At 36.8% G+C, this 16,473-nt stretch overlaps 2 protein-coding genes across 2 annotated transcripts; one reads left to right on the top strand and one right to left on the bottom strand.

The window, feature by feature from the left end:
* Positions 1 to 12,157, bottom strand: LOC144435266 (acyl-coenzyme A synthetase ACSM3, mitochondrial-like). The gene is made up of 16 exons (XM_078123853.1): positions 12,025 to 12,157; positions 10,794 to 11,216; positions 10,214 to 10,314; positions 9,670 to 9,782; positions 9,083 to 9,201; positions 8,105 to 8,166; positions 7,383 to 7,437; positions 6,942 to 7,063; positions 6,104 to 6,266; positions 5,208 to 5,336; positions 4,294 to 4,368; positions 3,454 to 3,636; positions 3,032 to 3,159; positions 2,487 to 2,586; positions 1,242 to 1,361; positions 1 to 489 (listed from the first exon to the last, which is right to left on the bottom strand). Exons 2-16 carry the CDS (start codon positions 11,142 to 11,144, stop codon positions 400 to 402), a joined length of 1,911 nt encoding a protein of 636 aa, XP_077979979.1. The 5' UTR covers positions 11,145 to 11,216; positions 12,025 to 12,157; the 3' UTR covers positions 1 to 399.
* Positions 12,158 to 16,053: 3,896 nt separating this feature from the next.
* LOC144434872 (histone H2A-like) lies at positions 16,054 to 16,422 on the top strand. The gene has a single exon (XM_078123386.1). It carries the CDS (start codon positions 16,054 to 16,056, stop codon positions 16,420 to 16,422), a length of 369 nt encoding a protein of 122 aa, XP_077979512.1.
* Positions 16,423 to 16,473: the final 51 nt, after the last annotated feature.

Genomic DNA, 16,473 nt, shown 5'->3' with positions numbered 1-16,473 from the left:
TGTAATTCATATATCGTTTTTAGCAGAGAGTACAGTGCATGTAGGATTCAACAAACAACACACTTCACCCCATTACATTCATAGAAGATTCATCAGAGAACCAATACAATGTTTCATACATTGTTTTCTCATTTATCAAAACCTACTGTCCCAAGTTATGTTGTTCTACCATGTTCTCTGTCTCTCAGTTAAACTCTGAACAACTACTGTCCCAAGTTATGTTGTTCTACCATGTTCTCTATCTCTCAGTTCAACTCTGAAAACCTACTGTCCCAAGTTATGTTGTTCTACCATGTTCTCTGTCTCTCAGTTCAACTCTGAAAATCTACTGTCCCAAGTTATGTTGTTCTACCATGTTCTCTGTCTCTCAGTTCAACTCTGAAAACCTACTGTCCCAAGTTATGTTGTTCTACCATGTTCTCTGTCTCTCAGTTCAACACGTCGTATTTTGCCACTCACTGTTTTAGGAAGAGATTCAACAAATTCCATCTGTGTTGGATTAAGAAAAGAAAATCACAATATCAATGAAATGAAATGAAATGTAATGTACAACTATTACACATGCTGTCAAGTTTGGGATAAACTAGGATATATAAATAATGGAAAATGTACTGCCTTCCCAATTGTCATCAAGTTTATAACTTATTTTTGATAAAATAATTTTCATAGTTGTAAACTGCTCACCAAATCAACCGTAAATATGTATCACAAGTATTTACTTCAGTCATCCAAGTGTAAATCCTACCTCTCTATTTTGGAAGATTGTAAACATATAGCTTCCAATTTGGTTATCCCCTTGACAGGGAAAAAGTACAAAAGAACACAGGGGGGTATCACTATCAGTGCCCCATTATTTCTTATGATAACACATTGTTTTCATGGATTATTGACCGCAATAGACCATGCGCTAGTCACATTCTATTTTCCCTAGGTGACGTCATGTAGCATGCCAGTCTTTTCGGTGATTTGCTTGACTATGAAAGAACATGTGCTTGAGAATATGATGTGTTATATAACACTTATTGTCTGGCTGAGAGGGCACTAGAAGACATCCTATAATCCCTTGTGTTATTATATAGACATTTTCCCTCAGGTGAAACAGTTGCTGGATAACAGCCCTCATGGTAATAAATAACAACAACAATATAACACACTTACATCAATTTGTAAAAAAAAAAAAGATCTATCAGTGCAATAACTGTATATTTACAACTTCCTTACAAAGCAGTAGCAGTACTTACCTTTCTGGGATATTTATATGGAGCAGTAGTCTCCTTAACATGGTTCTGTAACTCCTTGATTAAGGCCTCTTGATCATCAAGTTTATAGTCTTTGGCAAGGACCACAAAGGCTTTCACTACCTGTATTACAGGAATGGAATGGAATGGAGAACAGTTTTACTCAACAACAAAGACTATCATAGCTTTTATTACAGGAATGGAATGGAGAACAGTTTTACTCATGACGGGTGAATGGTTAGCGTGACCGGCTTGGAATCTACAGGTTGCAGGTTCGAGCCCCGTCGCTGCCTGCTGTTTGTTTCTGAGTGGCTAAAGTCCTTGGGCAAGATTTGAACCACGACTGTGCCTCAGTCAACCCAGCTGTATAACTGGGGACCTGGTAGGATGTAGGTTGCAATGTGAAGGCTTTAATCCTATGCGCTTAAATGGCTGCAATGGATTGTATGCTCCCCGGGGAGTTGAGGAAGACTAAAGGGCCGTTGTGCTGTTCTGATCCGAGCCAGGGGTAATAATTGTAAAGCGCTTTGAGCACGGAGTGGGAAAGCGTTATATAAGAAACCAACATTATTACTCAACAACAAGTCATTGAGAATGACAGTCCCCGCTATGATTGGGTTTTAAGGAATTATCACTACTCTGATCACGCAACAACACTTGTGAACCTAAATCAAACAGACTTTAATATGTTGTGTCTGCTTGTTGCACATGGAACATGCCTACAACAATAAAGGATGGGTCGGGTATGGGGATTGTATCACAACGAAAATAGATATGCACATGTATGTCATAGAACACTGTCCTAATACCAACTTTGAATGAGATCTGTTCAAGCATGTCTGAGTTATGGCTTTGGACATAGAAAAATCGCAAACAAAATGGCTGCCAGTCGGCCATATTGGATCGTATCACAACAACAATGAATATGCACATGTATGTCATAGAACACTGTCCTAATACCAACTTTGAATGAGATCTGTTCAAGCATGTCTGCGTTATGGCTTTAGACAGGGAAAATTTGCAAACAAAATGGCTGCTAGGCGGCCATATTGGATTGTATCATGAAACAAATTGACGTGCATAATTGAAATTCTATAGTCACTCAGATATTCTTCTTGTAATAATCACTGGTATATAGACTAATCTTTTAATGATAACTGAATCTGTTTAGAACAATTTCTGTAAATGAAATACTTTCTAAAAGAATTATGCCAAATTCAAAAAAGGAACTGTCAATCATGAACTGACCACTCCTCTGATTGGATCAGGACTGCTGACAACAGCAGACTCCATCACTGCATCATGTTCAAGGAGTGCACTCTCTACTTCAAATGGACCAATACGATACCTGTATGCAAGGGACAAATAGACTCAATGATAAGAGCTCTTCTGTTATGAGACCTGTGCAAGAAATATGCACTCTACACTATGAATGAACTAATATGATAGTCGACTGACAGACCAGCCACTGTGTATGCTCTTATCAGCCCTTTCTACAAAGAGAAGGGATGACAAGGTTGCCCTCGGTGATATAGTTTACAATCTAATACGATAGCTGTATTTACATAAAAATTAAATCAATGTGACAGGCTTGTTTGTTATTAGCCAAATACAAAACATTATAACATAATTTTACCAGAGTTTTTCTCTTTTTACTTCTACCATGTAGCTTTATTTGGCATGTACTAGATGTGGTAATACAGTTTAATTACATATTTTGTTTTATTTTTCTGAGACACACAGTCATTTTAACGATATACAAGATATTGTGAGGTGGTATGATAAAGTCTTACCCTGATGAAAGTATAACATCATCAGCTCTTCCAACAAACCAGAAATATCCGTCCTCATCTCTAATACCTCTGTCACCAGCCAAATAATAATCACCAACAAATGAGGCTGCAGTTCTCTCAGGGTCATCCTTCCATTGAAAATAAAATAGAGTATGATTTTAGTATCTGTTGCAATCTAATTTCCTGAGTGTACCAAGAAAATTTCTGTTGTAATCTAATTTCCTGAGTGTACATGAACCAAGAAAATTTAAAAAAAGTAAATTCATCATTTCTGACAAAACAAGTGTTCTGATGAAAACTCCTAGCTCATTAAAATATGAGCATCCTTGCAACTACATGGCAAGCAACAACGAAAATAGACTGTGTGTGAATTTCCATTCTACAGATTGAGGCCTCAATTGCAAACACCAATACATCATTACCACATATCCTTTGAAAAGTCCAACTGGTTTGACAGGTTTGACTTTAACTGCAATATTGCCTTCCATTCCATCCTCTACTTCATTCCCTTCATCATCAACTATCCGGACATCATATCCTGGTGCTGGTTTACCAAAGGAACCTGGTCTTGGCTGAAGGCATCGGAATGATCCACATAGGAGAACCTGGAATGCATGATTCAAGATTTGTACTATGTGAACTCACAGTTGTTGTAGTTACTACCTTGCTAGGGAACTTCCTTGTATTGATGACTTGCTGAAGTTGCTGTATTGTTCTATCATTACAGTAACAACAGAAGCAGTCAACAACACCAAGATCTATACAGCAATTCTGCCTACGTTCTCATCGATACCAGCTCCATACTGATAAGTGAAAGTGAATGAAACCAATGCACTTTATCTTGTTTAGCATCTAAGTTGTTATTAATCATACTGAAATCCCAAGGTCCCTTTCCCTTTTAGTAAATTTATCATAAAAGTTCACGAAGGCAACAATTTCAGGAAAATCTGAGTTAGTCAATGAGTGTAACATACAGTGACACTGTAGTAGTCCACTTGTCCAAAAATAGACCAGGTCACATTTTTTGACTTCGTTATTTACATGCACCATCGTAGTTTGTACAGGGTAAGTGAAGTAAAATGTTACAAATCCAGACCATGAAGCAGGACAACATTTCTGCCAAAGTCAGAAGTGTACATAAGTTAGATAACATATGTAACGGTAAGAGTGTTATATATGTGTGTGCACCATCGCAGAAAGCTTCAATGTAAGTCAAATCTACACAGCCAAGCATTGCTCAAACAACTAAAAGTAATGCTTACAGTTTCTGTTTGACCGTAGCCTTCTCTGATAATCTGTCCTGTGGCAGCTCTCCATTCATCAATAACTTCAGGATTCTAGATCAAACACATGAAAGAAATAGCTAGTGTTGAGATTAGTTTAGTTGCCAAAAGAAGAAAATATTGTTTGTTCTTATTTAAAATGTACAAGAAGTGTTTGAATAGAAACTTCCAATGAAGAGTAGACTGCAATAGGATTAGTCTTATGACAGAATCACTACAGCGATTTTATTACATGCAATAACTATGGGTAAAATATACTCTACTCTTTGGGTTTGAACTGGGTTCTCCAAAACAGTTTTAGTTAGTGAAAGACTACTATAATATAACAAGTAACTGGCCAAACAAACATGTTCATCAGACTAATTTATTTCTACATAGAAGTGAACAGAATGTGCTTCATCAGCAATGACAATAATCTTGCATGTAACTTTGACTTTTCATGACAATTTCTCTGTAATGCAATGGTGTCTGTCACCTCAAAATGTTGTTTATATGATTTAAACAAGAGAGTTCAGGCTATTGTTAGTTTTCTACCTAGACTCTCTCACAGTCCTCGAAGCTTCGCATAAATAGCTAAAACTTGGGTTGTTTTGTATGTATCTACTGCATAATTGTACTTGTATACTAGTATCCCAGTATCCCTGTAATGTGCACCCTCATCGATCACATAGGGCTAACCTTTTGTTGATGGCTCGGGGCTTCGCCTAACACATCAACAAAAGGTTAGCCCTATGTGATCAATGAGGGCGCACAGTACAGGGCTAGGGATACTGGGATACTAGTATATGAGTACAATTATGCAGTAGATACATACAAAACAACCCAAGTTTTAGCTATTTATGCGAAGCTTCGAGGACTGTGAGAGAGTCTATTTCCCACCATAACTGACTCACCAATGGTTCACCTGCACTGACTGTATGACGTAATGACTGTAGATTGTACTTGGATAAATCTTCCTGTACAAACAGTCTGAAAGCAGTGGGTGGGGCACAGAAAGTAGTGATAGGATACTTGTCTAGTATCTGTAATGTCAAGATAAACATTTATATAAACAAAAAAATTAAAATTGAAAGATAAAGTGTTATGTTAATTACTTCTATCACTTATTATTTTCTCAATTATCACATAAAACATAGTACAAGAGTTTATATATATATCGATCATTCGATAATTGGTTACTAAGCCTGCTAAACCCTTCACTTTGTTGGTATTGACCATGTCCTCCAAACACTTTCTTAGACATTTGAATTCAATATTTTACTTTCTTGTAGTGTTGGTCACAAAACTGACTGCAAATTTGTACTGGGTTTTATATCTACCCGCAGTGTCAGATGATATCAGCGGTGTCTTTACTTGATGTGAACCAATGAGGAGAATGACACTGTATGAAGTCAACATAGTCATTAGACAAGATTTCATTATGGACTTGAGTGGGTTGAGATGATGTGAAAGTGTAATCTAGTTTCATGCCTGAATACAGAATCATTGAGAAGAAGTCTAAACGATTGTTGAACTGACATAGCTGAAATCACTATCAAGTGACAGTCTGTCAATGTGTCATTTCGTAGTGATTTTAGTTATGTGACAGCTGTGGCTACTCTAATCAGTAGCAATGTCCATAATATTTGAGTCTGTTGATATGTTAGACATCACCCAATTACTCATATGATATCTGACATGCATTGTCAAGCTTGTTTGCTTTTAACAGCCATTTTGATTTATTTTATGACGTTTGACCTTTTTGGTGGATGACGTCTGACCTATAGTGGCACCATAATAAATCCTTTACCTCCAATGTCTTGTTAGGGTTGAATTTGATATTTGTGGTATGATGGATGAAAACACAGGAACCCATATTCCATGTAGCAAACAGATTACTCCATGCAGCCTTTGCCCAACCAGTATCAGATGTACTCCACATCAGGTCTGTAGGTGTCAAATCTAACCAGAATCTGTAATAAACAATAAACAGTCCCTTTAGATTTTGTCATCCAAATATATTGAACAAAACCACTAATTTCATTTGTGTTTCATATATTGCTAATGTAGTAACAAAGGTTTACAACAGTAATACATTAAAGTGAAAAAAAAAGAAAATTTAAGTTAACAGTCAATCATGTAAGCTGAAATTCTGTCATCCCTTAAGATATTTATTGACCCACTCTCATATGACATGGACTAGTCCATACCTAGCATGGGTATGTTCATTTACTTTCCTGATGACATGGGCCGGCCAGTCCATAACTGGGTATGTTCACTTACTTTCCTGTGATGACATGGACTAGTCCATACCTAGCATGGGTATGTTCATTTACTTTCCTGATGACATGGGCCGGCCAGTCCATAACTGGGTATGTTCACTTACTTTCCTGTTATGACATGGGCCAGTCCATAACTAGCATGGGTATGTGCACTTACTTTCCTGTAAAGGCATGGGCTAGTCCATAACTGGCATGGGTATGTTCACTTACTTTCCTGATGACATGGGCCGGCCAGTCCATAACTGGGTATGTTCACTTACTTTCCTGTTATGACATGGGCCAGTCCATAACTAGCATGGGTATGTGCACTTACTTTCCTGTAAAGGCATGGGCTAGTCCATAACTGGCATGGGTATGTTCACTTACTTTCCTGTGATGACATGGGCCAGTCCATAACTGGCATGGGTGTGTTCCGCCATCTTTGGCTGCTGTGTAGTACCACTAGTAAAGAACACTGTCATAGTTTCATCTGCACGTGTCTGTACACACTGTCAAAAATACAACAAATGCTTCCCTTGTCAAGTTGATGAATAAAACATTCATCATGATCCATAAAAGTCACGCACAAATGTGAATAGTAAACATTTTTTATGTTCTGGCTTTATTTAAAGATTATGGGCAAAACAAGGCTTATGCTGTCATGTTTAAAAATCATTACCTGCATTAATTACTCAAATTTTAGCTATCAATTTTAGTGATCAGTATGGAGTGATCTAAAAGGCCAAATCAGCTTAAATGAGAAACAGAATTTCCTAAAAAATATGTCAAAAGAAATATTGAAATAAAATATGATGATTAAAACAGTACCTCGTGTTCTTCTGATGCCTTACTATACAGTGAATTAAAATCAAACCATCCAGGTCTATCAGAAATATGCAAAATAAAACAAGATACAGTAATCGTCTCTCTAATATGTATGATATTAGGCATTATATTATTACTTATTGAGTAAGTTAAATAATTTGTAATTGTCAGTTGAATTATTACCTGATTTCATTACAGTAGAGTCAAGTAAATGTTAAGCATTGTAATCATAGTGTCTCATACATTTTGCATAATATTATGTATGTACCACTGCAGTGATTACTTGCAGGGGTGTGGCAGATAGCTAGTGGTATCTGCGAGGCAAGGCAATCCTGACAAAATTATGGCATACCTGTATGCAAATGAGTGCACAATTGTTCCTTTACACAGTGCAATTGTTACAAAAAATTTCTGTTTCAGATAAATGTGTAATAATAACAGAACCCCATGCCATGTGAATACCAGTGTGGGTATTATGGGGTACTTGCATGCATGCATACTGTGCTTTCTGATGCACATCACTTGCTAGTTCATGAAAGTACGGCTCCTGAGAACACCATCAGCATTTGTGCAAATACCCCAGAGTATGCAACACTTGCACTCACACATCATAGAGTTCTGTTATATACTGGTATAGTGCACGGTATTAATGGTTGGCCCTTATCTCACTAACTATTCATTTAGCCATGGGTTCAATAGTGGAATTGATTGATAAAAATGGTCACCTTTCTTTGCCATCTTGAGATACAAACAATTTAGTTGTCAATTGTGGACACTCAGCTGCCACCTAGTTTAAGACATGAAGGAAAAAGAGATGTACATCATATTAAATAATAGTTGAAATGCTGGGAATGACTGTTTACTTTTTGTGATGTTCATCTAAAAATAAACATCAGTGAAAACAAGTGAAATGCCTTGCAATAAACTCCCTATTTATCTCTTTGTCAAGTTTTCCAATATTGATGCATTCATGGGTTTGCAATTCTGTTCTAGCATCTAAAAGCTGTTGTTAATTTGTTAAAAACACCATGTATACCTTATCTGGCTACTCTTGAATAGTCCATCATCCAGCCATGTGGAGATTTTCGGCTTTTGCCTTACCCTATCACGCCTGGCATTTCACTAGTGGTCGTCTACTTTAATGACTCTTTGACCAGAAAGAAGGAACAAATTCTTATTGGGTTTTAAATTTTTATTGCTGTTTCACCACATGATTAGAACCAACTCAGAGGGTTGAGCTATATGATGTAATTATCCTATCTAATTGGGGTTGAACATCTCTGCAGGAAATCATAAATCTAATTTTAGCTTTGAATAAATGGCTGCTAGTGAAATGTCAGGTGTGGTAGTGGAAAGGCAATAGCCAAAACTCCCCACATAGCTGGATTCTAGGCTAGCTAGCTCTCAACACAAAACATATACACTGAGTATAATTTGCCGCATCAGTGCAGTAGGGTCGTATCTGCTATGCAGTTGTATAGGCATATACGACCTTACTGAACTGACGCAACAAATTGTAAACTTCAGCTAATTGGAATGCTAAACACCTTTCCTAATAACAATGAGTTTCACTATTGGTATTACTACACTTTATTACCTTCCTAGTGATTGTGAATCTAACATCAAATCATAGACAGACAAAATATTCTAAAAACAGCTCCTCTGCAAGAAACGAGAAGATAGGGTACAACACATCAACTGACCTGGTCCACAGCATCAGCACAACTAGAATCAGTAATAATACAGGATGCATGGGAGTTTTGTATTCTAGACCTGATATCATTCTTTGTCAGCTGGGTTGTACCAGGACTAAGAACAATACCTGCAATAATTGTGAGAACGATGGAGAAAACAGGCATGACTTAGAATATTCTATTCAGTAATGATGATGAATTCAGCAAAATGTCATCTCAATCAAATTACTATTTACTACCTTTAGTGATGTTTAGAAAAGAAAAGACTATAATAAGTGTTGATTGTTCAAAACAAATGCAGTTAGTGTAACATGCCTCTTCCATAGCATTATGATATTATGATCCCCCTGCCCCTCCATCCCTGATAATTTACCCCCCCCCCTCCTCCCCATAGTCCAACATGAAAGTTTGCCATGAGCCTAATAACATGGCCCATCCTACAGTGAAATTATGAAAGAGATGAATGAACTTTTATAATCCTAATAGATGTATGTATTCTGTAAGATATGATGTGTTATCATCTGTTATGCTATCAGGTACCGGTGACTACTCACAGTATGACAAAGATGTAATGAAACAATTTCAAATAACTGTACCTGCCCTGACACATGCAACGTTTATCAACCACCACTCTGGAATTCTGGGTAACACTACAATCAACTTGTCAAGCCTTTTAACACCGCAATCCTTTGTCAGTAGATTGGCAACTCTGAAATAGTATACAAAGCAATTTATCATTTCTGGTGGTTTGGATTAATGAAATGCTTTTGCAAACTTCTGAAACAAATATTATTAGTTGCGTTAAAACAAATGTATAGTGAATAGTTATGTTATATTATGTTATGTTATGTTATGTTGTGTTGTTATGTTGTGTTATGTGTTATGTTATGTTGTGTTATGTTATGTTTGTTATGTTATGCTATGTTATGTTGTTATGTTATGTTATGTTATGTTATGTTGTTATGTTATGTTGTTATGCTATGCTATGCTATGTTATGTTATGTTATGTTATATAATGTTATGTTATGTTATGTTATGTTATGTTATATTATGTGGAATAAGAGGAATTCATCAAGTGTTAGATACTAGGTTATGGAAATAACGGAAAGACATCTGTCAAGTTTTGTGGCTTGTACTTACTTTTTGGACTTAGCACTGAGATCTTGAAATGTCCACTTTAATTCATTCCCATTATCATCTATCCACCAGAACGCTGGCAATTTTCCTCTTCTTTTACCTGTCTATAAATATCACATGAACACACAATATTATGTTCACGACATTAAAAAGTATATTTTATCTGTTTTATGAAATAAAATATGCAAAAAAAAATTCTTATTTATAGTCATGAAAACTGTGTTATTAATAGTCAATGCTTGTTGTTGTTGTTGTTGTTGTTGTTGTTGTTGTTGTTTTAAATAAATGCTGATACTATATCTACAAACAAAATAATACATGGAGGTTTGTACATTATCTATATTTTTCAAATTCAGGTTGAAGATAACATTTAGCAAAAAAAAAGATCCCAAGTGATAAGTCTGAAACATGAAGGACATTTTACATGTGGGACAACACCCACCCAACCACGCATCCATCCATCAATGCATACATACACATGTACAGACACTATCATTATACACTACTCAATTCATTATATTTCACACATTAAGCTTTGCTTTCTTGCATATTGCTCTATTAAAATAGTAAAGTTTTTCTTTACCTGCTCTTTTTCTGCCCATGCATCTATAACATCATGGGCAAAGTTGTAATATTCTGGGACTTCAAGTTTGAAGTTTTTCCTCCCAAGTTCATAGTCATTAAATCCATTAGACGAAATAGCAGACAGGAATGTTCTACAGGGTTGAAATGGCAGTGTGTGCTGTGTTGATAATAGTTGATGCTCAGAAATTGGATGATGTTTGTTTCCATGGAGATGTGATGATGCTGTGGTTACTGATCTCTTACTCATAGAGATAATTCTTTGGTGGTATTTTATACATCCATACAATTCATATGTTCTGAGCCTTGTACGTAGAACATGTGGTAGTAAGCTCTTCACCAAGTGAGCCATATTAAAACATTCCAGCCTCAGCTGACTATTCAGGAAGAATAATCTTGATTATATCGCTTGTTTCATTTGTGTCTGAAGAGAGAAGAAGCAACAAGTGTATGGTATGAGTCGGGGGTTGTTGCAAACTCCTACGCAGTGCTATTACTAATCAAACTTCAATTGTTCTCAGTAGTATAGTCCAGTGTATTTGAACCATGCACAGTGACCTAGTCCTGCTTGCAGACGGAGTAAGTAGGGACTTGATTCTGAAAATGTCAGAATCGGTCGAGTTCTGTATAGTGTAACGTTTGCAAGCAGGACTAACACTAACATTGACCATACATGTATGGTTTATGATAGTCTAGCTCTAAACTGGTACAGTGTATAACTTGAAAAGTGTAATGAAGTTTTTAATACGTAATACACTGTACCAGTTTAGAGCTAGACTCTAGGTTTATGATTGAACATACGTACGTTTGAGCATGGATGTATTAGGGGTTTGAGGTATTCCCCCAGGTATTTCACCCATCTGCTTGGCAAATAGACTTTGCTTTGACACACATATTTTAGAGGCAACAATGCAGTGCAGTATTCATGACTACATTAATTTATATAAGTGTTACAACTTCCATGTTGTTGTGACCTGTCCTGTTTTCAGCATATCACTGATAAGAATATCACAGCACATATATGCATGATACAGTTCGTTATATCAGTTGTATGAATGCTGTAGGTCTACCTTCATAAGTAGGTGTAAATATGTCCTTTAATATAGTTTTAGTACTAGTACTAGTGATGAGCTGTAGTAGTTGACCTTTCGACAGATCAAGTAGAGAGTCATCGACAAGGATAGGTCGAAAGTAATTTAAAGTGTAACTCCACATAAGAAACTTAAGCTTACCGGGGTAACTGATGACGTGGGACAACAATCTAGCATATGATTATGTCGTTAGCTCTACTAAATAAACGGTAGAATACACAGCTAGCTGGGTGCCTTTTCTTGCACTGAATTGTAGGTGCAGCGAGTCACTGTGTCATGTGACAGGCAGAGGTCAGGTCAGGTCAAAGACCCACAGACCAGACAGCCCCTTGACTGGCGAGACTGTTGTGGACTGAAAGACACGGCTGTCGTCACTCCGCCCTCACCGGCCTCATCTCTCCATCACTTTTTTGCCGGTCTGATTATAATAAAAACGAACAAGCCCTGGATTAGCTGCAATAATTGTAGCGTCTTGCTGCGGTTTTGAGGGTTTTTTTCGTCTGTTCTCTCCTAACTCTTCACAAGTCAACTCCAAAATCGAATATATTTTATTTATACAGGAGAATATTGTATTTGGTTACTTTTGTCTATTGAATACAATTGTAACATTATTTCGTTGTGCTCAGCAAAACTTTGAGAAGAGGCAGTTTGTTCATGTACAAAAATTTACCATTGCCAGAACGTATCTATCTGGTATATGAAAAGAGTAACCTGAACTTATCTCTGAGGATTCCACGACATCTTAGCAGGAGTGTATGAATGGCGTGGAAACGTAGATCATCTTAATCTCTATATATGCAAAATGCGAATCTGAACTGTAAAGATGAGGTGGACAAATTTAATGCACGACAAAAGTATTATCTCAGTGAACGTCTTACATGTAATACTAAAACTATCTCAGTATATCTGACTTTACCTTGTTCATGTTCACACACGCACGCACGCACACGCACACGCACACGCACACGCACGCACACACGCATACACACATACATACATACATACATACATACATACATACATACATACATACATACATACATACATACATACATACATACATACATACATACATACATACATACATACATACATACATACATACATACATACATACATACATACATACATACATACATACATACATACATACATACACACAACAAATAAACAAACAAACAAACAATTGTACTTGTGACCATTTCGCACATAGGAAAACGTATAGTAATTCTTGAAGTTGATAATGATTTGTGTTACTCTCTTGTTGATGCTTGTCAGTATTTATTTATGTATTGTTTGCGGGTTTATTTATTTATTTATTTATTTAGTTTGTGTTTGTTTGTTTGTGTTTATTTATTTGTTTGTTTGTTTGCTTGTTTGTTTGTCTGTCTGTTTGTTTGTTTGTTTGTTTGTTTGTTTGGTTTCGTAAACATAACTAAGCCTTAGTGGTTCAAAGTCTAATAACTAAGAAAAGTGATGTTCAGAGTATATTGTTGAAGTAATAGGTTAATTACTCTTAAATATGTAAAATATTTGTCTTTTATGGATATCAGTTTCATTTTATACGTCTAATAGACTTTATTTAATTTTTAATTATTTGTATAAAGCTTACAGCATAGTTGATTTGCCGTTCATTACTGATCACTATTATGACATATGGTGTGTTTGTCAAGTTCCCCCGCCTCTCTCCATTATCATTTTAAGATTCGTGCAAATCTGTATAATACAATCCTCGATAGGGGTGTCATATTCATAAAGTATAGGTTACTATGCAACCTATTAGGTGTTGATACTCAGACTCCGAGAACCAGACTCAAAAATCTGGAGTCAAAGACAAAGAAGTTAAGTCTATATATATATATGTAAAACAACAGTATTAGAGGAGACTAACCTTTTAGGTCGCTATACTGTGATTAAAGTCTTTCATTTCATATATGCGACTGGTAGCAAACACAATTCTAGTTTCTATATTGGCGGCATTATGGGAAAGTCTAGACTGAATATTCCGGACACCGCTGTGCACTCACTGCATTAAGATAAACGACAAATGCCGAGACACAACGAACGGTTCCAGCCTGTATCTAGCGGAGATTGCCGAAGTCTAATGAGGTTGTTGATTTGGTGTGCACGATGTGTGATGAATAGAACGCAGTAGTTTTTATAGGAGTTACGACATACATTTATAAAATCAATAATATTTATGATTTAAAACCGTTCTTAGAATCGTAGTCATGACGACCACAGGCAGTCTGTATTCTTTGCGAACAAATTTACACCCATTTTGCCCCTCTGTATACTATTACAAAAGGAGGATTTTCTCATATTTTCCACTCGTGACCCAATGGCGACTTTTCTACCTTCACGACCTGGGTGTTGCATCTCGTGTTCTGATTGGTTGCGCTACTGATTACCATCTCTAAGGGGTGGTTCAACACTCTGCTCACTAGTGTGCCTACATTCCCACGGTTTCTTTCCGACAAGTGTGTGAAACTATACAATTAGAGTAATTAGCATTTAGCAGTGTGGTGCTGAGGATCTGTTTTGTTTTGAATAAAGTATGTGGCAATATATATTTTACAACAATAAAGGCTTTGATCATAAAATGTATAATACACTACTACATCTCAGACCACTACAATTAACTTTTTAGTGGTCTGCGATTACATACAAGTTCCTGGTGAACGCTCCCATTGTGCGATGCGATATCCAATGGTAAAGCGTTGTGTTGTGTTGTGTTGTGTTGCGTTGTGTTGCGTTGTGTTGTGTTGTATTGTATTGTATTGTATTGTGTTGTGTTGTGTTGTGTTGTATTGTGTTGTGTTGTGTTGTGTTGTGTTGTGTTGTGTTGTGTTGTGTTGTGTTGTGTTGTGTTGTGTTGTGTTGTGTTGTGTTGTATTGTATTGTATTGTATTGTGTTGTGTTGTTTGTTTTGTTTAGTTGGTTGTCAGCTTTTATTTGCCATGTACAATGTCCACATACTCTACACATAGTTGACGATGCAATTGTGGCTTCTGATGCAGGGTGGTAATTTTATGCTTGCTGTAGTAGTCTATAAATGTCAACTGATGACGTCATGAGCCCTGCAAACATTTGAAGGGAAAATAGCCCAGAAATATTGTGTGGTTCCGATTACTTTCAATTTTAGAATAGGTGGGGTACAAGATTTTTTATTTTAAGTTTTAAGGGGTTTTTTTCATATGTGAGTGTCTAGCTCAGTTAGTTATGTTTTCCGTTGTTTTCCATATGGTCTCTGTGTAATTGGTTTCTTCTCATCAGATGTACATCCATTACAGATTGGACGAACAGTGTTATATTGTCTTTTTAAGTTGATTTCAATTTCCGCATCCATTATTTCTTGAGAGACTTCACGATTTTCGCGATTTTATTTTTTTTTCTCGAATACGTAAAAAAAAAGTTTAGGGTCGGCGTGAAAAACTAGGTGGGGTCGGGTAACCGGAACCAAACAACTTTTTTTATTAGGCCTTACCTCAGTGCTGTAATACTGAAACACGCATTCTAAAATTTTACTTGCTCACCACTTAAATCCTTCGGAATAGCTGAATTACTCCTACTTATGCTAATGATATCGTTGGTGATGTGCACTGGCTTGACGTCCATTGGTACACAGTGCAGTCGTGAGTCCAGGACGAGACCGGGTTACATGTTTGGTAACAAATTTATGGGATGTTGATAACGTGTGATCACTGGGTGATCATAAAATCTTCAGCAAAGAAAACAACGTAAGACATTTCGAATATATGTCAATGTTAAATTCGACTTAAGTTTATACTGAGGTTTGAATGAGTTTTTTTTTTTTTTTGCTTTTCCAGGGTATAGCGCCGTGACATGTATATTCTTAGAAGATAACATGTATATACGAATCCAGTCCCGGCTATATTAAATTTCAATGTATTTCCGAATGACATACATACTTACGCGATCGATAAACAGTCATTTTATTTCATGCTCCGGTAATTTATTGTAAAAATAACCATTCAAGTAGATTAACGTGTCGAGATGGGGTCGTTGCTTCAATCATGGTAACGACCGCTGTTTTTTAGCCCTCGCCGTGCCATCAAGTGGTTGATCCCTACTTTTCTAGGCTCGTCTTCCCCAACAACAAACGACACGACATCGACAAAGAAGTAAGCTATATTTCACATTTCAATCATGTCTGGAAGAGGTAGTAAATCGAAATCAAGGAGATCTCGCTCCAATCGGGCGGGTTTGCAGTTCCCGGTTTCTCGAATGCACCGATTCCTTCGCAAGGGTAACTACGCAAAGAGGATTAGTGTGGGTGCACCCGTCTACATGGCTGCTGTGATCGAATATCTGACGGCTGAAATCCTCGAGCTCTCTGGTAACGCAGCTCATGACAACAAGAGGAGTAGGATCATACCCCGTCACTTGCAGTTGGCTATCCGCAATGATGAAGAGCTGAGCAAGCTAATGTTTGGTGTAACGATCTCCCAGGGTGGTGTAATACCACACATTCATCCGGTGCTGCTGCCAAAAAGTCGTCGCAGTAAGACCAATTGAAATCACTCTACCAACTACAACGGCTCTTTTCAGAGCCACCAAATCCTCCAG

The sequence above is a fragment of the Glandiceps talaboti genome, chromosome 5 (assembly GCF_964340395.1).
Source record: "Glandiceps talaboti chromosome 5, keGlaTala1.1, whole genome shotgun sequence".
Classification (NCBI taxonomy): domain Eukaryota; kingdom Metazoa; phylum Hemichordata; class Enteropneusta; family Spengelidae; genus Glandiceps; species Glandiceps talaboti.
Note: the sequence above shows the minus strand (reverse complement) of the source record. Positions and strands in the feature narration are given on the sequence as shown.